Here is a 25,652-nt window from a genome sequence, read left to right as displayed (position 1 = left end):
TAGGGAAGCCCATGAACAACTTAGACAGCATATTACAAAGCAGAGACATTACTTTGCCAACAAAGGTCCACGTAGACAAAGCTCTGGTTTTTTCAGTAATAATGTATGGATGTGAGAGTTGGACTATAAGGAAAGCTGAGCACCGAAGAATTGATGCTTTTGAACTATGGTGCTGGAGAAGACTCTTGAAGAGTCTCTTGGACTGCAAGGAGATCCAACCATTCTGTCCTAAAAGAAATCAGCCCTGAATATTTATTGGAAGGACTGATGCCGAAGCTGAAGCTCCAATACTTTGGCCACCTGACGCGAAGAACTGACTCACTGGAAAAGACCCTGACGCTGTGAAAGGTTGAAGGCAGGAGGAGGAGGAGGCAACAGAGGATGAGATGGTTGGATGGCATCACCGACTGGATGGACATGAGTCTGAGCAAGCTCCATAAGTTGGTGATGGACAGGAAAGTCTGGCCACAGTCCATGTGGTTTCAAAGCGTCTGACACAACTGAGAGACTGGACTGAACTGATGGTTACTCCCACGCTTTTACATGGAAGCTGATGTGATTTGTCCACAGTTGGGCAGTGCTAACTTTGAATTTTAGTCCAGGATATCTGGTCTGTGTGAATAAGGCAAGGATAAGTCAGAAAGAAGACAGACTGAAAATTATATATAACATAGTACCAAAGTCAGAAAAGGGAAGGAAGTGGAGGAATTGTGTGCCATGAGAGACAGAAGTGTTAATTTTATACTTTCTGTGATCAGGAAAGCTTGTCAAATAAACGGACTTTTTAGCAGGAAACAACAACAAATGGGAAATTAGTATCACGTCACAGTAAAGCTTGGACTATCAAAAACTCAAATTTCAGGTTTTCAGTTGCAAGTTGTTTGTGACGAAACATGTCGAACTAGCCCCTCTGAGTCTGCCTTCTAGCTATGAAAGGAAAGTAATACTACAAACTTCGTAGGCTCGTGACAAGGCAATAATCAGCAAGGAAATTAACACGAATTCAGAGTTCTATTAAGAATTTTAACCACTGGCTGAGACTGGGAAACGAACTGTGGGAAAGCCCACCTGTCTTCCACCCCGCGCACCGCCCCCTCTGTCTGGAGTTCACCCGGTGATTGGCTGCTCAACATGTCCGATCCGACCCCCCGCGCGTCCAGTCCAATCCCAGCCGTCCTTGAACCGCAAGTTCCCAGGGACCAGCCGAGTGGGCGGGTCCTGTGACGTCTGACGGCGCTTCACGTCACCGTGGCGGAAGTCGCGGCCGCTGTTTTGAAATCAGACCGCTCGAGTCTCACAAGCTCCTGCTTACGCCGAGGCCTGAGGTCGATCAGCGTCGGGGACATCCCCGACACCTATCCTCCAGCCCTGCTGACCTGACGCCGCTGCCACGCCATGTCCACCCCTCCGCTGGCGGCGTCGGGGATGGCGCCCGGGCCCTTCGCCGGGCCCCAGGCCCAGCAGGCGGCCCGAGAGGTCAACACTGCATCGCTCTGCAGAATCGGGCAGGAAACGGTCCAAGACATCGTGTACCGCACCATGGAGATCTTCCAGCTCCTGAGGAACATGCAGGTGGGAAGGAGGGCGGGCCCCTCTCCGGGGCGTGCTTGGAGAAAGCGAGGTGCTTCTGCGAGGGAAGGAGCAGCTTGTTTGTTACCTGGGGTCCCTCGGCGTCGATGCGGCTGCCCTGGGCAATCCACGAGTATGGAGTCGCCCCCATTTACATTCAGAAGTGTTCCCCGATAAAGTGTCTGTCCCCAAGATGTGAAGGTGATGTTTTCCAGACCGGATTTCTGAAAAGGATGAAGCCGCATTTTCTAGATTCGACCAGGTTCTGTAGGCTCTAGGTGAACTCTTGTATCTTTCAAGGTAGAGGTGGGCCTCACTCCTCCACGCTCTTTGGGTTATTTTAATCTCATATTTTTCCACAGAATACTTTGTGATGGTTCAAGGAGTTGAATTCAGATTCTGCTAACCATTTTTGCTAAACAGCTTTATTTTGGTATAACTGATTCCCAATACAATGCATTTATTCAAAGTTTTGACGCATGTGTACTTGTGAAACCAACGTCCATCACCCCACAGTTCCCTCTGTGGAGAAGTGAGCCCATTCTCGTGCCCCTTTTAAATTTACTTCTGGCTTTCCGTCCACAGGCAGTCTCTCTTTTGATTTCTGGCATCATAGCTAGTTGGCATTTTCTAGAGTTTCCTACACATGAAATCATACACTATGATTGGGGGCGGGGGGAGGGGGGATGCGGATCTGGCTTCTTTCACTCAACAAATATCAATAGGTCATTCCTTTTCATTGCTGCACAGTATTCTATTGTATGAATATACCACAATTAGTGTATCTGTTGATGGCCATTTGGTCTGTATCCACTTTGGAGCTATTATAAGTAACACTTCTGAGTGTTCAGCTACAAATGTTTGTGTGAACATATGTTTCATTTCTCTTGAGTAGGTAGATGCCAAGGCGTGGAATTGCTGGGTTATGAGGGAAATGATTGATTACTATTCTAAGAAACTTTTCCAAAAGTTTCCTCATCCTTGCCAGTAGTTGTTACTGTCTTTTTCCTTGGTTTTTTTTTTTTTTTTGGAATTGTTCCTTTGTGTTTCATCAGTACTTTCTCCCAGTCTGTGGCATGTCTTTTTATTCTCTTCACATTGTCTTTTGAAGAACAGATATTTTAAACTTTAATGGAATCCAATTTATTGATTTGTCCTTTTACAGATTTTGGGTTTTGGTACCATACCTAAGAAGTCTTTGCCTAACCCAAAGATTTCTTATGTTTTCTTCTGAAGTTTTATAGTCTTAGGTTTTACATTTAGGTCTATGATCCACATGGAGTTACTTTTTTAAAATACTGATAGATATAGATCTGGTTTTTTTTTTGCGTTTGGATATCATGTCAGTCCAGCACCATTTTACTGTTTTACTAACCCATGTTTAAGGCTTATCTTACTAGTGTGTGATGTGGATATCATTCTTGTTTTATGGATGAGGATTCTATGGATTCACCTCTCTTTTCTGAGAGGTGAAGTGACAGAGGTGATAGTCAGTGTAGGGTAAATTTGAAACCAGGTCCTCAGACTCTTAGAACTTTCGAACTCTTATTTCAGCTGCACTAAAGATTGTTTTATTGCCTTTTTAAATACAATGGTTGGGGTGTTTTTCCTATTGATTCTAGAAGTAATACAACTGTATGGAAATATTTTAAGACCCTGTTAATAAGCCACTGTGAGATAAAAAGGGAATCCAAGAGGAGATATGAAATCTTTGGCAATTGTTTTAAAAATATATAGATTAAAATGTAAGATGATTAAAATAGATTAAATGATCTCTTAGAATTTAGCAAATATTTATTTTTAAGCTGCTGTATTGGACTAGTAGAGCTACTAGCTAACATTTATCAAATACTTTCCTTAGGAACATTGTTGTAAGAACAGTTCTAAGAAGTATTTTTATCTCTATTTTACAATTAAGGAAACTGAGACTTGAAGAATTTACTCAACATCATATATGACTGGTAGCTTTTTCTACTAACCTTTTTATTATACTAACTTGCTATCAACACTTTGTATTATTAACAGAGATCTAATACACATCCATGACTGACAGTGAAAGAACTGAACTCTTTCAAAAGATACTATCAATAACTAGATTACATGTGGACATATATTCAAAACCAATTTGTAAGGACTACAATAACTTTTTCTTTGTGCTTGTGAATTCTGTGTTTTAACTCACTAAGAACCTTTGGGCCATATCATAATTGGCTGTAAATTAAGCAACAGTGTGCTCCTTAATTTATAGAAAGCTGGGAGGAGAAGTGGTACAAACAAGACTACATATAAACTATTTGTTAATACATTTTTAATTTCAAAGTTTTTAAATTATCTTCTATATTATTAATCCAGAAGGATCAGATCAGATCAGATCAGTCGCTCAGTCGTGTCCGACTCTTTGCGACCCCATGAATCGCAGCATGCCAGGCCTCCCTGTCCATCACCAACTCCCGGAGTTCACTGAGACGTCCATGGAGTCAGTGATGCCATCCAGCCATCTCATCCTCTGTCGTCCCCTTCTCCTCTTGCCCCCAATCCTTCCCAGCATCAGAGTCTTTTCCAATGAGTCAACTCTTTGCATGAGGTGGCCAAAGTACTGGAGTTTCAGCTTTAGCATCATTCCTTGTAAAGAAATCCCAGGGCTGATCTCCTTCAGAATCGACTGGTTGGATCTCCCTGCAGTCCAAGGGACTCGCAAGAGTCTTCTCCAACACCACAGTTCAAAAGCATCAATTCTTTGGTGCTCAGCTTTCTTCACAGTCCAACTCTTACATCCATACATGACCACTGGAAAAACCATAGCCTTGACTAGATGGACCTTCGTTGGCAAAGTAATGTCTCTGCTTTTTAATATGCTGTCTAGGTTGGTCATAACTTTCCTTCCAAAGAGTAAGCGTCTTTTAATTTCATGGTTGCAATCTCCATCTACAGTGATTTTGGAGCCCCCAAAAATAAAGTCTGACACTGTTTCCACTGTTTCCCCATCTACTTCCCATGAAGTGATGGGACCAGATGCCATGATCTTAGTTTTCTGAATGTTGAGCTTTAAGCCAACCTTGTGACTCTCCTCTTTAACTTTCATCAAGAGGCTCTTTAGCTCCTCTTCACTTTCTGCCATAAGGGTGGTGTCATCTGAATATCTGTGGTTATTAATATTTCTCCTGGCAATCTTGATTCCAGCTTGTGCGTCTTCAAGCCCAGCACAAAACTCAGCAGTGGCCACAGGACTGGAAAAGGTCAGTTTTCATTCCAATTCCAAAGAAAGGCAATGCCAAAGAATGCTCAAACTACCGCACAATTGCACTCATCTCACAAGCTAGTAAAATAATGCTCAAAATTCTCCAAGCCAGGCTTCAGCAATACATGAACCGTGAACTTCCAGATGTTCAAGCTGGTTTTAGAAAAGGCAGAGGAACCAGAGATCAAATTGCCAACATCCACTGGATCATGGAAAACACAAGAGAGTTCCAGAAAAACATGTATTTCTGCTTTATTGACTATGCCAAAGCCTTTGACTGTGTGGATCACAATAAACTGTGGACAATTCTGAAAGAGATGGGAATACCAGACCACCTGACCTGCCTCTTGAGAAACCTGTATGCAGGTCAGGAAGCAACAGTTAGAACTGGACATGGAACAACAGACTGGTCCCAAATAGGAAAAGGAGTATGTCAAGGCTGTATATTGTCACCCTGCTTATTTAACTTATATGCAGAGTACATCATGAGTATCTTTAGTCTTTATTAAATACAAAATATAGGCAAAGTATGTAGTACCTACAATGTAGGTACAAAAAATGTAGTACCATAATAAAGGTATAGCCTGCTTCTGTATGTAAAGTGTAATTATTATATTTCTTATTGTCACCCAAACAAGAAAGCAGTGACCCTTTGAAAATTTTTTCTTATTTTTTAATGTTTTGAAACTTCATAAATTGAAAGATCATGAGAAGTCCCACATAGTATTGTGGAGGTGAACTCTCAATGCTTTTGTCCTTTAAACTGTTTTCACTAATTCAGTCTTTGATACTTTAACCCTTTTCTTTGAGATATCATCTTCAGAATGTTTTAATGCTTGAAAATTTCCCAAAATCCTAATATTATAAAAACTAATTTCAAAGAATTTTAAAAGATCCATCTCCTTAAATTGTAAACCATAACATTACAGGAAATTTAGAAGTGAGATAAAAGAAGAAAATCAATTATTAAGCCTATCTTCCTGTTAAATCTTTTATGAACTATTACACCTTTTAATTGGAGAAGGAAATGGCAACCCACTCCAGTACTCTTGCCTGGAGAATCCCATGGAGGGAGGAGCCTGGTAGGCTACAGTCCATGGGGCCGCAAAGAGTCGGACACGACTGAGCAACTTGACTCACACCTTTTAATAACTGTATATGTATAATTACGTATACACCTTTGGTCTTTTTTTTTTCCCCCTCTGTGCTTATGGTTTTACCTACTTGGAACAATAGTGGCTCTTATTTTCTTTCTTCTCTGAACACTGTATCAGGCTTGATTCCTACCTCAGCTGTTTAGGAAAGAAAAAAAGGATGAAGTGAGGTTTAGAAAAGACTGGATTGATCTTCTAGCTTTAAACATTATTTGGAGTTTTGATTTTAAGTCACTTTGTAATCCCTAAGTGTATGAATTAGTGATTTTAATGAAATTGTATACTAGAAACCATTGTACAAACTTTGTTAATTCTAGTTTTAGGATAATTTCACAGATCAAATTGTGGGAATAAAATATTGTAAAGATGTACACAGAGAGGAAGATTTTGTAAGTTTCAGCACTGCACAAAATATGCATTTAGTTGTAAGTAAGTAGTAGTTTTTCCATTTATCTGTGATTTTTGTCATTTCAGTATGTATTTTGGCTTCTTTTGGTAAAATTCCTGAATTAAAAATATATAAGCATCCAAGACAGAGTTATGATCATAGCAGTTATTTGCAATAATTTATTAATAATATTCAAGTACAGATTGATTTGTTACTATATATCACCTGCTATTGATTTCTTTTAAAGTAAAACTTTTGGTGACAGCTTTATGTTTTAATGCATGCCCAGAACATCTTAATTATAATAGTTAAGGTATCTTGAGATTATTTTTGCAACAACGGCAGCATACTCTTCTTTTTCTTCTACTGAAAAGTCCTATCTTCATTTTTTTCCTTTTCTTCTTCTTTTTCTTAAAATTGTATTTTGAGTTGTTTGAATTCAGCTCCTGGTTGAGTTCAGCACCTTGCTGCTTTTACATTATCTTAAGTGATATTAAAATTGTGTATTCTTTTTAGTTATAATACAAAGCTATGGTATAAATATAATCAAAAGTTAGAGGCAGAAAGCATTTCAACTGATCAGAAAGGCTTATCACAAAGTCTTGTAGAACTGCTTGACAGTATGCTAAGGAGCTAATTAATAAATGAGCATGTATTACTGTTAAATTCTTAAAGTTGCACTTGATTCATTGTGAGGAACAGCTTGCTTTTATGCATTGCTCAAAGATTGTTTCTGTTCGTTAGCTTTGCTTAAAGAAAATCTTGATTTTCATTACTTTTTGTTTCTGGGTTTTTGTCCGAGAAGCTGCCAAATGGTGTCACTTACCATACTGGAACATACCAAGACCGGTTAGCAAAACTACAGGATCACCTTCGCCAACTTTCTATTCTCTTCAGGAAGCTGAGATTGGTCTATGATAAATGCAATGAAAACTGCGGAGGGATGGATCCCATTCCAGTAGAGGCAAGTTTTAGTGGTCGAGGGAGGGTGAATGTAAGAGTCTTAGGACATTTGTAATTTTTTCCCTTTTTCTCTTCTATTTTCACAGTATTTTCAGATTTTGATCATACTGGTTTCACTTTTGACTAGAAAAGATTAAATTGTGAGATATATGTGTGTGTGTATATATATATAGAACTGTCTTTTCATGTTGATAATTTCTTGCAGACTTTAGCATCCAGGCTGATGGTAAATTTTTGTTGTTGGGGGAGATTATCGGAGATTATCTGTGGCACTTCTATTATTGCTGTCAGTGTCTCATTTTAATTAAGTCAGTGCATGATGTCTTAGTAGACATTTTAATAGTATTGTAAAATACTTTTACAGTGGTTTTCATGTAAGTTCTTTATGGATAAAAGGTTATGACCATTTTCATCATTATTAAATTATCTTAGTAGAATCACTCTAGTTTTAAATATATTTCTTTAAGTTTAATCTTGGATCGTAGGTATATTTTAGTTAATCAGGTATACGGTTATTTTTATAGGTGGTCCTTTCCTGTTGACAAGTGATAATCTCTGCCACCAGAGGTAGCTGGTGGCAGAGAGTGGGGTTAGATGTTCTCTCACTCTATATAAAGAACAGTTCCATGTCGTCAGTGCTGTCTTATTTGAGTGATCAGCATGTATGGGGTGAACAGACAAAGAGTAAACTGCAATACAGCCTGAAAAAAAGTGGTCAGATGTGGAGGGTCAGAAATATAGTGGACTCTGACAGAGGCTGCAGAAAAGTCAAGGAAAATAAGGAATGAAAACTGTCCAGCAGATTTTGCTAGAGGAAAACTGTTGGTATATTTGGTCAGAGCTTTGGTAGAAAGATAGCAACAGAAGTCAGATCACAGTGAGCTGAAGATTAAACAGGAGGTAAGGAACTGAAGCCAAAAAGTGGATATCCATCTTTCAAGAAGCTTAGACTAAAAACAAAAGAAGAAGTAGGTGGTAGGAGGGATAAAGTTTGGGTTCCCCCCACCACCCCCCACCCCGCCCCTTCCAAATGGGAGAACTTGTTTAGATGAAAATGGAAGAAAACAGTCAGGTGAGGTCAGGGGAAATAAATAATGAAGTCGGGAGGGCAGAGGAATCAGTGTACAGGAATGAAGACTAAATGTATTTGAGATGAAGGACCACTGTCTGCATTTGGAGAGAGGAAAGGAAGAAAGTAGTTGTGGATGTAGGCAAATTTATATTTGTCCCAAGAATTCACAGAAGTTTGGCTAGATTGATTACTGGTTATACTAGTTACTTACCTCTGTCCTATTCCTGCATTGGTAATATAAGATGGAAGAGACAAGTCTCTGGTGACTGTACAAGGGGTTTCATCAAACAAATGTCATCACAAATCTATACATATTTAATTATAATTCTGCTGGAAGTTTCATTGCTATATAAACTTTTTCTCTTACAAAAAAACTTTCTCCCAAATATAAGACATCTAGAAATCTACATAGACACTTCAATAGCAAGTAAATCACAATTATATAATATATGTCCATGAAGTTCCTTTCTTTCTAGTATAGATCAAGGAAGCCTATTCTAGCTGAATGGACATAAAGTACTTAAGGGTAGGACTTGTATCTTATTTGGCATTATTTTTGCAGTGTCTGCTCACCCAGTGTCTGCCAATTAAATATTTGCTGATTGACTGAGTAGGATATTACTTAATTACATGTGACAACTAATTTTGCTAAAAGGACTGTTTTGCAAAAGAAACCCAAAAAGCAAATGTATAGAACTCATTGAAATGATATATACTTCTAATGCTTTTATTTTACGCCATCACTTGAATTAAAATATATTTTTGTACTGTTAAGATAAAAGTATAAAAATTTATCTTAATTAGATGTATTATCTATGCCAGTATAATTGGAAATTGTGTGTCATATCTTTGACTTTTAACTTGTGTCTGTCACTCTCAGCAACTTATTCCATATGTGGAAGAAGATGGCTCAAAAGATGACCGGGCTGGCCCACCTCGTTTTGCTAGTGAAGAGAGGCGAGAAATTGCTGAAGTCAATAAAGTGAGTTGCTAGTCTGTATGTCTTACATTTCTGAATATTGATAAAAATTAAAAGGGAGTCTATATAACTCAAAAACATAATTTGAATTATAGAATTACATGAAGTTGTTTCTTGGCAAATTTAACCTACTTAGATTACAACTCCAGAGAAGGCACTAGCGACCCACTCCAGTATTCTTGCCTAGAAAATCCCATGGGCAGAAGAGCCTGGTGGGCTGCAGTCTATGGAGTTGCACAGAGTCGGACACGACTGAGCGACTTGGCTTTCACTTTTCACTTTCATGCATTGGAGAAGGAAATGGCAACCCACTCCAGTATTCTTGCCTGGAGAATCCCAGGGACGGGAGCCTCATGGGCTGCTGCCTATGGGGTCGCACAGAGTCGGACACGACTGAAGCAACTTAGCAGGAGCAGCAGATTACAACTCAAAACTCAGAGGTAAACAGAAATGCCATCTGGTTAGTCAGAAGATCACAGAATTCAGGCAGTAAAGCTCTTAGCAAGGCCTCATAGGCGCTCTGTCACAGCCCATTTACATTTTCTTCTCTAGGCAGAATTGTAGCTCTCTAGGTTACAGCATGTTAGGAGCAGCAAATGATAATACTTTACAAGTAGGAGATGTGAATGTCTCAACAGCTGAATAAGAAACTGAGAGTTATCAAAGCACTACCCCATCCTACCTTCACCCTCAAAAGTTCCTAACTTGAATTTAATGCTGATTACTTTCAGAAGTTCAGAAGATAATGTTCAGATAGTTCTCTTGAAGCATAGGGAAATAAGGGATGTTGTCGGTCCATTCTGGGATAGAAGCGTGGCTAACAAATAGCACACAAAATAAAACTACCAGTCTTGGTGCTTTACTTACAAATAAGTGCCCCCACCTCCTGCCTCACTCCTGAAATTCCTAATGCTAGTTAATAGAATTCATCAGGACATTAATTAATCTACCACAGCCAAAGAGGGTTTTCTGAGGTAGAGGAGGAAGACTTAGTTGACTTATATAAGGTCTGTAGGCTAAACTGAAAAAAAATTTTAGCAGCAGCAGCAGCAGAAGACATTTGATAGACTTCAAATGTTGAGGACTCAAAGAATGCTTACAATTATTAATGTGATAGTCTTAAAAAAAAACTTTTTATTTCAGATATGTAGCCAACATTTTTCATAGAAATGAAATACAAAACTAGTCATATTGCTGCTGCTGCTGCTAAGTCACTTCAGTCGTGTCCGACTCTGTGCGACCCCATGGACAGCAGCCCACCAGGCTCCTCTGTCCACGGGATTCTCCAGGCAAGAATACTGGAGTGGGTTGCCATTTCCTTCTCCAGTCATATTAAAAACAGGCAGAAAATAAGACGCCTTATACTACTGTGTTTGATGCTATTTTAGAAATTATAGCCAGTGAAACAAACTTTATGAAACAGAAGTTATAATATTATATAAAAATTTGTTAAGTTTATTAAGGTAGTACATAACATTATAGCTTAAGCTTCTGAAGCTCAAAGCAGCTCACTGATTAACAAGTAGAGGCAATAAGTATTTGATAAAAGAGCTTAAAGATTTATACCATTTTCCTATAATGTCATAAACCAGTTAGATTATAAGATCCTATTCACAATTGCAACAACAAATATTAAGTTGTTAGTATTTCCATAATATATGAGACTAAACTTAGTATATATAAAAGGATTTTTTTGGTAAAACTTTTTATGTTATATTGGAGTATAGCTGATTAACAATATTATGATAGTTTCAGGTGAACAGCAAAGGGACTCAGCCATACTTACACATGTATCCATTCTCCTCCAAACTGCCCTCCCATTCCGGCTGCCGCATACCATTGAGCAGAATTCCATGTGCTGTACAGTAGGTCCTTTTTGTTATCCATTTTAAATACAAAAGTGTATACATGTCTAACGCGAACTCCCTAACTGTCCCTTCCCAAGAAAAATCCCAAATGAAGAACCTAACCTTACACCTAAAATGACTAGAGAAAGATCAGATAAAACCTAAAGTTAGTAGAAGGAAATAAATCAAAGATCAGAGCAGAAATAAATGAAATAGAGACAAAGAAAACAGTTGCAAAGATGAATGAAACTAAAAGCTGGTACTTTGAAAAGATAAACAGAATTCATAAACCCTTTGCCAGACTCATAAAGAAATTTTGAACAGCTGAAAAAACACATGACATTCTTACATGGGCAATAACTACTCTAAAAATGCCAGTCTTGATTATTTCATAGTTATTTATTTATTTTTTTAATTCAAGGATAATTGCTTTACAGAATAGTGTTAGCAACACTCCAAGTACAAATGTGAATTCTCTTGAAATTGCACAAAATAGTAAGGTTTTAGTGCAATACCAATCAAAAAACAAATAAAAAATTGGAACTTTTTTCCTTGAGAGCATACTCAAATATATATAATAAAAAAAATTCCAGTAAGAGTAATAAAACGAACAGACTCTTTGCTTCAAAAATTAAAATGTTAGATGAAGCATATTATAAAAACAGTAAGTGTGAAATCCTGGCATAAGAACAGACAGATTCAGTTCAGTCGCTCAGTTGTGTCTGACTCTGTGACCCTGTGGACTTCAGCATGCCAGGCCTCCCTGTCCATCACTTAAACTTATATCCATTGAGTTGGTGATGCCATCCAACCATCTCATCCTCTGTCATCCCCTTCTCCCACCTTCAATCTTTTCCAGCATCAGGGTCTTTTCCAATGATTCAGTTCTTCGCATCAGGTAGCCAAAGTATTGGGAGTTTCAGCTTCAACATCAGTCCTTCCAATGAATATTCAGGGCTGATTTCCTTTAGAATGGGCTGGTTGGATCTCCTTGCAGTCCAAGGGATTCTCAAGAGTCTTCTCCAACACCCAGTTCAAAAGCATCAATTCTTCGGCGCTCAGCTTTCTTTATAGTCCAACTCTCACATCCATTGGAATGAAAACTGACATTTTCCAGTCCTGTGGCCACCGCTGAGTTTTCCAAATTTGCTGGCATATTGAGTGCATCACTTTGACAGCATCATCATTTAGGATTTGAAATAGCTCAACTGGAATTCCATCACCTCCACTACCTCTGTTCATAGTGATGCTTCCTACGGCCCACTTGACTTCACATTCCAGGATGTCTGGCTCTAGGTGGGTGATCACACCATCATGGTTATCTGGGTCGTGAAGATCTCTTTTGTATGGTTCTTCTGTGTATTCTTGCAACCTTTTCTTAATATCTTCTGCTTCTGTTAGGTCCATACCATTTATATCCTTTATTGAGCGCATCTCTGCATGAAATGTTCCCTTGGTATCTAAATTTCTTGAAGGGATCGCTAGTCTTTCCCGTTCTATTGTTTTCCTCTATTTCTTTGTATTGATCGCTGAGGAAGGCTTTCTTATCTCTCTTTGGTATTTTTTGGAACTCTGTATTCAAATGGGTATATCTTTCCTTTTCTCCTTTGCTTTCTGCTTCTCTTCTTTTCATAGCTATTTGTAAGGCCTCCTCAGACAGCCATTTTGCTTTTTTGCATTTCTTTTTCTTGGGCATGGTCTTGATCTCTGTCTCCTGTACTGTGTCATGAACCTCCATCCATAGTTCAGAAAGAATGAAGAGATGGAGCCAAAGCAAAAACACCATCCACTTGTAGATGTGAATGGTGATAGAAGCAAGGTCCGATGCTGTAAAGAGCAACATTGCATAGGAACCTGGAATGTTAGGTTCATGAATCAAGGCAAATTGGAAGTGGTCAAACAGGAGATGGCAAGAGTGAATATCGACATTTTAGGAATTAGCAAACTAAAATGGACTGGAATGGGTGAATTTAACTCAGATGACCATTATATCTACTACTGTGGGCAAGAATCCCTTAGAAGAAATGGAGTAGCCATCATAGTCAACAGGAGTCCAAAATGCAATACTTGGATGCAATCTCAAAAACGACAGAATGATCTCTTTTCATTTCCAAGGCAAACCATTCGATATCACAGTAATCCAAGTCTATGCCCTGACTAGTAATGCTGAAGAAGCTGAAGTTGAACTGTTCTATGAAGACCTACAAGACCTTCTAGAACTAACACCCAAAAAAGATGTCCTTTTCATTATAGGGGACTGGAATGCAAAAGTGGGAAGTCAAGAAATACCTGGGGTAACAGGCAGATTTGGCCTTGGAGTACAGAACAAAGCAGGGCAAAGGCTAAGAGTTTTGCCAAGAGAACGCACTGGTCATAGCAAACACCCTCTTCCAACAACACAAGAGAAGACTCTACACGTGCACATCACCAGATGGTCGATACTGAAATCAGATTGATTACATTCTTTGCGGCCAGAGGTGTAGAAGGTCTACTCAGTCAGCAAAAACAAGACCGGGAGCTGACTATGGCTCAGATCACAAACTCCTTATTGCCAAATTCAGACTTAAATTGAAGAAAAGTAGGGAAAACCACTAGACCATTCAGGTATGACCTAAATCAAATCCCTTATGATTATACAGACAGATTAGTGAAATAATATTCAGAAAAACTGTTTTACTATTATATTAATATGTGACAATTTAATATGACATAAGAGGGATTATGTGGAAAATTAGTCTTTAAAAATAGACACTTTGGGGAAAATTTAGCTAGTTTTTACATTATACCATGTGTCAAAATTAATTTCACAGTTGAAAATAAGACTTGTAAAACAAAATACTAGAAAACTAAAAGAAAAATATATATAAAAACTCAGAAAAAAAAGATTTTTCTAAAATAACATTTAAGAAAATTTTATGAGGTGAACTATACATTAAGAATATTTACAGCAAATTTGACAGTAATAAGCATAAAGAATTTAGGGATTAGGAGGGGAAACTTTTAAGTTAGATCTTGAAGAGTAAGTGGTGTTTGGTAGTCCAGAGATGAGACATCCATATATTAAGTGTTGTATGTTAAGGTTGATAATCTTATATATTAATTCACAATGGATATATCCTATTATTTTTCTCTGTAGTAAGGATGTTAGTTATAGAATGAAATGTATAGGTAAATGAAACACCATTGTGTGTGATGATTACTTTGATTTCATAATGCTACGTGTGACTTAAATATAGTTTGTTCTCTAACCTAGAAGATATTATGATATTTTGGTGGGGCAGGGGAGAGAAAAGCTTCAGAATGAGATCATTTCTCTCAAGATAAGTTTCATTACACTTCCTATTTCTCTAAGTTTCTCCCTTTTTCTAATATGATTTTGAAATAGCCTATTCTATGGAGGAGTCTGGTGGGCTACAGTTCATGGGACCGCAAAGAGACACGACTGAGCGACTTCACTTTCACTTTCTTTTCAAATAATCAGAATATAGTCATTCCTTGACAGTGTGTAATCAAAACACTCTTACTAGCTAGAATTTTGTGAATTTTAAGATAAGGATATAATTGATACAAAGCATTTGATATGTTTTTCCCCACATTTGGATGTAGGTCTCTTTATGGTCTCTGTCTAGGACCCACCTACCTCTTTCCTTCCCCCAGTTGTTTCAGTGTGGTTATGTCATAATTGGGATTCAGTAAATATTCTGTGTTCATATTATTATGGCACATAGATACTGTTTATTGCTAAACCACATAGGAAACCAGAGTTATATTTCCTGGAACAATTTTTTGTTTTCCTAGAGTTAATAGTTCTGTAATTTTGAAAATTTTTGATTAGTTCTTTATGGATCTGTGGGAGCAGCTCAGTACTGTTTTCCAACTTTCCAGCATCAAATTATCAGATGACTTATAGGTTTGTTCCCCCAATTCCACCCTGCCCCCAGAGTCCTCCTTCTTGCTGGGACCATCTTGCTAGGTCTGAATTGAATGCTCACTAAGCCTGGTATTCAACTACTGTCCTGGGGCCTTTCCTTCACCTCTTCAGTTAATTTTACTATCTCCTCAGTCTTCCATCTTCCTCTTTCTTGGTTTATTTCCTCCCTTGTTTGTAAGGTTCATACATCAGTGGCTTCTTCAGGAGAAATGCAGGGACTTAAGTTTTTAGTCTTTGTGTATCTGTCCAGATGATTGGTTGGTTGGATATAAAATTATATGTTGTAAATTAATTTCCCTCAGGAATTAGAAGGTGTTCTTCCATAATCTTCTCATATGGCATTTGGTAGATTTTAAAGAGCCTAGTTATAAATATTTTTAGGCTTTGTGAGACAAAAAGCCTTGTTCTGATGTAAAAACCATCCTTAGTTCACAGGCCTTACAAAAACAGGTCACGTGCCATAGTTTGTCTATTACGTTTTGTTGTCTTTGTAGATGGAGGATCAAAGATCTGTGGAGCATCAGATGCTTAAACATGAGGCGTTTCTATTTGGGAGTGAGGCACTAAGACACTAATCATAGGCTTTGTGAATTGGCCTTCATCATAGCAAGATTGGAAACAAGCTGGCTTTTTTCTTTGGAGGATCCCCAAGGATCTTTTACTGACATTTTTTTCTTTAGGGCTGTTCAGAATCTTCCAGTGTCCTACACAGAGGGATAGTCTCTTGTCTTCTTGCCTTCTGCTGTGCTGGTGGCACTGAATCCCTGAATCCCCAGCTATTCGGTTCATAAGAAACAAACCTGGTTCCCTGAAAGGGGGAGTGGGTACGGAAGTCTGGAGAGGGGACTCAGTCCCATGTTGGTGAGGAGTAGGAATGAGCAGCCTAGGCTCTTGCTTGTTTCTGTAGCTCTTCCCCTCCAGCTTCCGTCCCCAGGCCTCACAGCAGACTTTGCCATGGCACCTGCCTCCATGGAGATCAGCCATTCTCAGGGGCATCCTTCTGGGTGGGACAGTGGTTTCCTCCCATTCATTTACCATTCCTCTCATTTACTATACCCCTTCTATGCCCCACCTTAAAATGTGCCACCTGGCATCTACTATTGTCTCCTTTCTGATCATTTTTCTCCATGTGAATTTATAGCCTTTTCATTCCCCTCCTGCCATTTTATTAGGGTTTGAGAAAAAAAAGAAATACGTGTTTAGTCCACAGTGTTTATCTGCAGTAAGTTTATTTCAATACACAAAATAGTATTTCTGAAGGTTTATCTATTTTTGGAATAAAAGCCCATATTTTAAATTCTGTTCCCATTTCTACTTCAGGCATTTGAGAACGCTTTTTGATTTTGATTAAACCATTTGAATCTGTTGAATTTGCTGTTGTATGTGCTTCTGGCTTTGGGGTAAAACTTGTTTCATTAACATGGTATTGAACTGAAGATTATTACAAAAAGGAAAGAATCCATTAAATGTTTTAAATTAAACAGATTTAAAGCTTAGCCCTATATTTCCACTGGAAAAAATTTTGAAGAGAATTTATAGAGAATGTATCTTCTCTTGAGAGGCAGGAGAAGTATTCATTTGATTGGCCTCATGGCTCTCTCTTACTTCCTGGAAACTGTTAGTCTAATTTGAGGAAAGACTGAAGAACTAAGTGATAAACAGACCAATTAAAAAAAAAAAAGGGAGAGGCTTACTTCACTCTGAATGACACTCTGTAGGTCCATCCTAAAAAGTTTCAAGTTTGGGGAAAAAAAAAAAAAAATATATATATATATATATATATATATTTTTTTTTTTTTTTTTAAAGGGGAGAGGCCTAAGTTTTGGTTAACTCAAATTGAAATTCCCCTTAAAAAAGCAAAAGAGAATAAAGTTAACAGCTAAAAACCAAAGTGGATTTTTTGACCCAAAGAGGTTTTTAACTCATTCCTTAAATAAAGCATCATAAATGTGAATTAAACATAATTCATATCCTATTAATCAAGTTATCTTATGTATAATTAGTGCCACTAATTATTTTTTCCTTTCCTCTACTTATTCAAATTTTGTACCTCCCTTCTGGAATATAAGATTAAAATATAGTTGAAAAATTATAAAATACTGAGTAAACTCATGATCATTGATATATATTTCTGCCTTAATGGCACACATACCTGAGTGTTTTTGTGAAAAATGTTTATTTGAAATAACCACCTTCAGATGGTCAAATGTTGGTCTAATCTAATTACAGGCTTCCCTGGTAGCTTAGTGGTAAAGAATCTGCCTGCCAATGTAGGAGATGTGGGTTCAGTCCCTGGGTTGAGAAGATCCCCTGGAGAAGGAAATGGCAACCCACTCTAGTATTCTTGCCTAGGGAGTCCCATGGACAGGCTGTAGTCCATGGGGTCACAAGAGAGTCAGACATGACTGAGCGACTAAACAACAATTTAATTACACAATTACACAGATGCTATTAAAAGTCGAAATTAATTGGTTTGATTTTTCAACCACAGTTGTGCCTTGACCAACACAGGTCTGGATAGTGCAGGTCCGCTTACATGCAGATTTTTGTCAATAAACTACTACGGTACTGCACAATCTGCAGCTGACTGCATCTAAAGATGCAGAACCATGGATACAGAGGACAGACTGCTTTGATCAATTGTCACAGCTTTTGGGTGAATATTAAATTACATAGTATTACTTAGCATAAACATTTTTTAAGTACTCTACTTACACATTCACCTGTTAATGTAACAAATTAGGCACAGCTGATGGATTTTGATAATAGCAGCTGTCAACCTCTGTTAAAACCAATCAGTGGCAAGATTGTATATATTAAATCCTGTATCATGTCATGAAAATTTATTTACAGTTTAACCACTAATAAGCATAGCTGTCAGCTTTGGTGTTGATATTTTCATGATGTGTTTTGGCCCCAGGTATTTTTTAGTTGTATGCTAATTTTTTTTAATTTAAAACTTAGTGGTCTCTTTGAGACAAACTATCCTAATGCCTTATAATATGGCATTCTTTAAATAAAAAATTTTTACTGTTCCCCAAAGTTGAGTATTACCTTGAAAATATACTACCGTTTTTTAGTTATCTTTATTTTTTGAGTTAATGAAGCTAAATTTTTTAGTATCAGAATTTATACTTCCAAGTGAGTATTCTTTAAAGTAGCATTTATTCCATTGATGAAACCATTGTGGGAGCCATCTGTAACCTCTGTTTTGATACTGATTTGAAAGTCTCTTTTTAACCACTCATTAATATAATTTTATTACTTCCAGTTACTTCTTAATGAATACTGAAAATGTGATCACTAAGCTTCTTTCACCAAACTTGGCCTTTCAAGAAGTTGAATACCAATAGGAATTTCTTCCTCCTCCCTTTTGGCTTCTTTCCTCCTGTTCCCTGACTCTAGATAGAATATGAACAATTTATTTAATCTCAGTTTGCTCTTTAATAAATCAAAATTAAGGTTTCTAGGTCTCCTTATAATGAACATGTATGACTTAATCTAGAGGTATTTTAATGTAGTGTCTTTAAAATTATCTAACTAACTATATTACTTCCAAACGTAATATTTCCAAGAGGTCACTTAACAGTAATGATTATCATAATAACTAGTGAACACTTTGAAATTCTCTGTTTTGATCTTGTTTCATCTACACAGACATTTACTACATACGATTTGAAGAAAAGATGCTTAATAAGAAGTTGATAAACTGTGGCCTGTTAGAGAGCCAGATCTGGAGATAACAGACACATTCTATGTGCATTCAGGGCATCCAGCAAATCTCAGTTATGAAGAAGATTCTATCGGGGCTGTGGCATCCTGTCTTCACTTTTCAGAATTAGAAGTAGATTGCACTTCGTGCTTAGAGAAATTAGTGACTTCTGCCACATGTTTGAAGGATAAATTGCATTTTTATTATACTTTATATTCTCTATTGACAGTTTATGTTCTGTGCCTACCAGTAACATTTGTTGAATGCTTACGTCTACCCACTCCAGTATTCTTGCGTGGAGAATCACATGGACAGAGGAGCCTGGCAGGCTGTTGTCTATGGGGTCTCAAAGAGTCCGACACAACTGAGCAACTAACACTTTGATTTTTCATTCACTTTCACTTACTTGTATGCTAGGTGCACTGCTAACACTTGATGTGAATCAGGTCTTTTACTCTTTATAACAACCCTTATGAAATACGTTCAGTTATTATCCCCATTTTTGTGTTGTGGAAGCTGACGCACAGAGAGATTAAGTAATATTTACCTAGTGAAGGAGGTGAGCGTAAACCCAGAGAACCCAGGCTTTAGGGCTTGTGTTCTTAACCATTAAGCTACACTGCCTTGTGGAAACCTATATGCTTAGGTCTTATAATTGAATATTTTAGCTTATTTTCTTTGGTGGTTCGAGTGGAGGAGGAAAAGGAGGTAGGGGGCTGGAGCCATAGGCTCTGTAGGCCGAATTAGAATTTATTATGCCTTTCAGTGGATGTTTGCGGCCAGAAAAGTATTGAGACCTTCTGCCTTAAGGAAGTGCATGCTTAGTCCCTCAGTCATGTCTGACTCTTTGGGACCCTGTGGACTGTAGCCCACCAGGCTCCTCTGTCCATGGAATTTTCCAGGCAAGAATACTGGAGTGGGTGCCATTTCGTATTCCTACCTTGCCTTAGTGTTTAGCTTAATTTCTGTCTGGTTCATTAGAGTTCTGACTTAATGACATTTTAATCTTATATCTTCATGGTCTGTACTTCATGAAACATTTTTTGATAAATTCTTTTGTTTCTGCAGAAACTCAAACAGAAGAATCAACAGCTGAAGCAAATTATGGATCAATTACGAAATCTCATCTGGGATATAAATGCCATGTTAGCAATGAGGAACTAAACTGATATTTAAATTTCTGGCTTTACACATGTTACACTGTTTTTTTCCCCCTTAAGTACTTTTTCCCTTTGAAGAAGATTATTTATCGGCTTTCAGTCTAGTCACTAGAATTAAAATTTCTATTTTTTACACTGTGGTTTTATATTAAAGTATTCACTGATGGTTTTTTAAAAAGCTATTGATTCTGTGAAAGACTGTTGTTAATACATTTTGATGAGATTTGTTTTTGGTTACTCTTCATGAATTGAATAATTGTTTTTTAAAAGCAAAAATAATTAACTTTTGTAAATAAATTTCTAAATTTGACACTGATTGTTTTGTTCATTTCATTACCTGTTTAGGAGAAAATTAAAGGTTTAAATATTCTTGCAGATGAAAATATCAAGTTCAGTCCATCTGTGGTACAAATTAAACATAAAAGTTACCATTTGAGCTCAATTTAAAAATTTTAGTTTGAGTCCCAATAAAGTCCCATGGACTGCAAGGAGATCCAACCAATCAATCCTAAAGGAAATCAGTCCTGAATATTCATTGGAAGGACTGACGTTGAAGCTGAAACTCTAATACTTTGGCCACCTGATGCGAAGAGCTGATGCATTTGAAAAGACCCTGATGATTGAAGGCAGGAGGAGAAGGGGATGACAGAGGATGAGATGGCTTGATGGCATCACCGACTCAATAGACATGAGTTTGAGTAAACTCTGGGAGTTGGTGATGGACAGGGAGGCCTGGTGTGCTGCGATTCATGGGGTCGCAGAGAGTCAGACACGACCGAGTGACTGAACTGAAAGTTAGAATGGAAGAACAGTTAGCTTATCTATTGCTGTAAGTAGATAAAAATTAAGATTTCTTTTATTGTGGTTCTTACTTGGCATGCTCTGTCTCTAAAAGGAGAGAAAATTTTGTTGCAATGCCAACTGTGTGTTTATTTGCTACCTGCTTTAGGCCACGAAGCAATCCCCTATCTGATTTTTCAAGTATACCCTAAAGTAACCTTAAGCAAATTTTGGAAACAGTGAATTCTTAAGAGTTTAAATGACAAATTCTTTTGTAGCTTGGTTCTACAGTAATAAGTCCTTTATAGGCCTGCCTACAAGCAGCTGGACTCTCAGATTATAAATAGTGCATCCTCAAATAAGAGAGTCAGATTTTCCTCGGGAAGGACTTTTTCCAGCCTGATCCAGTAGCTCCTACCCCCTGGCCTTGGTTCTGACTCAATAAATACCGCTATTTGACTTGGTAATATTTGGAATCTCGAGGGTACCAAATTCCTCTGGGGAGGGACCTGGATGGTTGAGGATGAGGGTAAAGAAGATGCTTACTTTTTAGTGTATACCCTTAGGTACCTGTGGCTTTTTTCAGCATTTGCAAATACTGCCTATTCATGTTAAGTTATGCAAATGCCCACCTTTAACAAGTGGCGGAAGCACAAGACAAGCCAAAGCATGGAGACATCTTTAGACCTAACTGTACATTCATCAGAACAAGTTCACCTGAGCAAGCACAGTGTTCGTCAAATGGGGAGCTGACTCTGCCCACAGTGCAAAGCACAGCAGTTATAAAGCAGAAGGTAAAAGTATAGGTGTGCTGTGCGTGCTTAGTCGCTCAGTCATGTCTGACTCTCTGCAGCCCCATAGACTATAGCCCACCAGGCTCCTCTGTCCATGGAATTTTCCAGGCAAGAATGCTGTGGAGGCGGTTGCCGTTTTCTCCTCTGGGGGATCTTTCTGACCCAGGAATTGAACCTGTGTCTCCTACAATGGCAGGTGGATTCTTTACCACTAGAGCCACCTGGGAAGCCCAGAGGTATATGAGGTTATGGTAAGAAGACAGTTACTCAATCTGCCCCAGTAGTCTGCAGTATCTAAGGGTTTTACAGTTTATTTAGCCTATCATCAGGTGGACATGTAAGGGTTTTTCTTACAGGTTTTTACTGTATGTTCTTTGCATAGTAGATTGCAGATTACTACTGGGAATTTAATGTTTTGATACTGACAACTTGTAAAACAGTTGTAAAAAATGTTTTAATCAAGTGGGGTTTTCTGTTTGTTTTTAAATCATACTCAACTCCTTAGATCATTCAAGGTGTCACAAACTTAGCTCTTGAAGGGAATGTGGAAATTGCATCTTTGGGGGCTTGATTCTATAGCTAGCCTCTCTGTGGAGCAAGAATCAATGCAGCTACTCAGCTACAGAGCAGGAGTCCCAAATTCTGAAAACCTTGAATTCTCTGCTCTCAAAGTCCTCAAAACTAGTCACTCACTAGTCTGCTTGAGACTGGTTATGTGTTGTGCTAAGTTGTTTCAGTCATGTCCAATTCTGCGACCCCATGGACTGTAGCCCACCAGGCTCCTCTGTCCATGGGATTCTCTAGTCAAGCATGCCGCAGTGGGTTGCCATGCCCTTCTCCAGGGTATCTTCCTGAGCCAGGAATAAAACCTATGTCTCTTATGTCTCCTGCATTGGCAGGCAGGTTCTTTACCACTAGTGCCACCTGGGAAGCCCTGCTTATGTGTCAAGGGCTATTAAAAACACAGACTCCCCTAACAAAGTTTCAGCTTTTTCTTGAGGGAGAGCATGCCACGAGACTGAAGAGCCAGAAAGCCAATTCAGTCATGATGTGTGGCCTTGCACAAGTAAATCTCAGTTTTCTTGTCTGTACAATGATAAGTGGGATTAGTTATATTAATTATACAGATCTTATATTCTGTGTTAGAATTTTAGTTGCAAATGTTCGAAACCCAATTCAAAATGGCTTAAGCCATAAAGGGAACTTACTAGTTCATGTAGCAAGAAATGATGCTTGAGAAGTACTCATAGCAGCATAGAAAAGCTGCAGAAACCAAGGCTTCAAGAAATAGAACCCAGAATCAATGCCCCAGGATTCTCTTTGCTTACCCCTAATTTCCACTCTCTCTCCGCTTCATCCTCTCCTACTGTAGACAAGCTTTCTCCATATGTTGGGAAAGACGGCCTCCCACTGGCTTATTACATCTTTTCCATGCCCTGACCCCAGAGTCTGGGCCCCTTCTCCCACTCTATGTTAAGAACCACAGTGGACCTTGATGAGCACAGCCTGGGTCATGTAGCCAACCTTTGGACCAACTGTTATGTACATGGGTACTATGATTAGATCACCCAGGTTATAAGCCCATCTCTCTCGGAATTGGGTGTGAAAATCATGGAAAAGTTACTGAGCACGGAACACATACTAGGGGGAAAAGAACCAATCAGAAAAATTGGTAAGAAAAACCTAACAACAACGGCAACCACAGTCCACTGCTGTTCTTCCTTGGTTCTAATACTTCTAATACAGACAACATAAGGTATTCAACTCTCAAAAACCTAACAAACGTTTAGAGAAAACTAAATGCATCACTGATTATTGTGAGAAAATTGTTAATTTTCTTTCTCGATTTGTAGTTTTCTGTGTTGACATTTTTCTTTGCAGTCTTTTGTTTTGTTTTGCAAGTTTTTCAATAAATTGCAATGTGATCTTATCAGGTCTTGGTTAGCCTTGCATGGGTTAAAACAGAAATAGAAAAGAGCTAAGAAAAACATAAAATGAAAGCTCCAGCATCCTGGTAATGAAATTATCTTTAAAATGATTTGGAAACCTAAGGCCCTCATCACTCAGGCATTAGATCCTTTGGCACCATTACAAGCCAAAATGTGTTAACTTGACATTTTGATGTAGTTCCAGTTTGAGTAATTCATTTTCTTTTCCTTGAATTCCCAAGGAAGTTTAAGCTAGATAGAGGAGTCTTTAAGCCTTAAACTAAAATGTGTACTTTGTCCTAAAGCTCAAAGACTTTGTTATCCTGAGTATTCTTAAATTTGTGCAACATAACTGTTGTTGCCTTAAAATTTTTCCTATTCCTTTAAAACATTTGTGGTCCAAGGACTGTTTTTTTTAAAGACTAAATTGAAAGGTGGTATTCCAGATGTATATATATTTTTAACAAGGAAGCAGTCTTGAATTTTTTCATATCTTTTTTTAAAATTTGAAGTAGAGTTAATATATTTAAGTTAATATCTTTATCTTTTTACATAGGGTTGAATTGTACGCTAATGCATTTATATCACTAAATGTATGAATGTACTGATGATTCATTCACGCATGTATTTTGGGGGGAAAATTCTGACTGTTGTCAATATGTAATTTGCATTCCCAAAACAGTTCAAAACTTAAAGGGAAAAAGTAAACCTATATTTTCTCTGTACTTTGAGGTCTTACTCTTCTATGACACAGGATCACAAGATCACCAAGTGGCATGAGCCTAAGGTTGTCCAGAACTACCTTGTTTTAACTTATGCCTTTTTGAAGCAGTACCTTGTCAAGCTCAGCAAACACAGGAATCAAGTGGGGTGCACTTAAAAATGCTGATTTTGGACTTAGCGCAAGTTTACTGAATCAGAATCTCTAAGGTAGGGTCTAAATGTATGCATATTTAATGACAAGATATCCAAGTGCATTGGAAAAACATTTTTTTCTATGCAGTTCAGTGATAGTCATGAGTATTTTAACATAAAAAAATTCTTAAAAATAGCAGTATTGATATAAAATGTTTCATGCCATATTTAGAGTTCTAGCCTTTCAAGTATTTAAAAATAATGCTCTACATGAGTAGTTCTCAACCTTGGCTTGAACGTTAGAATCAACTGGAAAAATGTTAAAACTCCTGTGCAGAAGCCATGTCCCAGGCCAATTCAATCAGGATGGCTTGAGTGGGATCCAGGCAGCAATGTATTTTAAAGCTCCCGAGTGATTCCAACCTTCAGCCAAGGTAAGAGGCATTGCTGTATGTAGACTTATGAGCATGGAAATAATCTGGAAGGATTGATTTTTCCAGTAACAGTTACATATTTGGAGCAAAGATCTTAAAGAGGACAAAATCCTAAAACTCACCTATATACCAAGGTATTTTTTAAATTTATTTTTTATAGAAGCATAATTGCATTACAGAATTGTGTTGTTTTCTGTCAAACCTCAACATGAATCAGCCATAGGTATACATATATCCTCTCCCTTTTGAACTCTCCCATCTCCCTCCCCATCCCACCCCTCTACGTTGATACACAGCCCCTGTTTGAGTTTCCTTAGCCATACAGCAAATTACCCTTGGCTATCTATGTTACACATGGTAATGTAAGTTTCCATGTTACTCTTTCTATACATCTCACCCTCTCCTCCCCTCTCCCCAAGTATACAAGTCTATTTGCTATGTCTGTTTCTCCATTGCTGCCCTGTAAGTAAATTCTTCAGTACCATTTTTCTAGATTATGTATGCATTAGAATATGGTATTTATCTTTCTCTTTTTGACTTATTTCATTCTGTATAATAGGTTCTAGGTTGGAAACCAAGGTATTTTTGACTGTACACTCTCATATGTCAGGAGCAAAGAGCCCTCACTCTACTCAGTCACAATCAAACTGATGGGAAAAACTGAAGAAAGAAAGTTAACAACTTTTAGAGGCAAAGGAAAAGCAGGCTGATGCATGATCTTCTATCCTTACAGGTCATAATCATTTCAAGACATTAGAGAGGCTGAGTGAAAACAAAAGGAAGATGACACTAATTGTCCCCCGTTTCATGCTGAACATGGCCATGTCTTAAGACTGATAAAATAACT

General features: G+C 38.0%; 1 protein-coding gene across 2 annotated transcripts; it reads left to right on the top strand.

Moving 5' to 3' along the window:
- The first annotated feature begins 1,253 nt into the window (after positions 1-1,253).
- MED30 (mediator complex subunit 30) lies at positions 1,254-20,324 on the top strand. Of its 2 annotated transcripts, NM_001079618.2 has the most exon segments (5): positions 1,254-1,572; positions 7,155-7,313; positions 9,265-9,366; positions 11,113-11,228; positions 19,923-20,324. In NM_001079618.2, coding segments are annotated over 5 exon segments (582 nt in total). In that variant the 5' UTR covers positions 1,254-1,395; the 3' UTR covers positions 19,951-20,324.
- Positions 20,325-25,652: the final 5,328 nt, after the last annotated feature.

Source organism: Bos taurus, chromosome 14 (genome assembly GCF_002263795.3).
Source record: "Bos taurus isolate L1 Dominette 01449 registration number 42190680 breed Hereford chromosome 14, ARS-UCD2.0, whole genome shotgun sequence".
Lineage (NCBI taxonomy): Eukaryota > Metazoa > Chordata > Mammalia > Artiodactyla > Bovidae > Bos > Bos taurus.
Note: the sequence above shows the minus strand (reverse complement) of the source record. Positions and strands in the feature narration are given on the sequence as shown.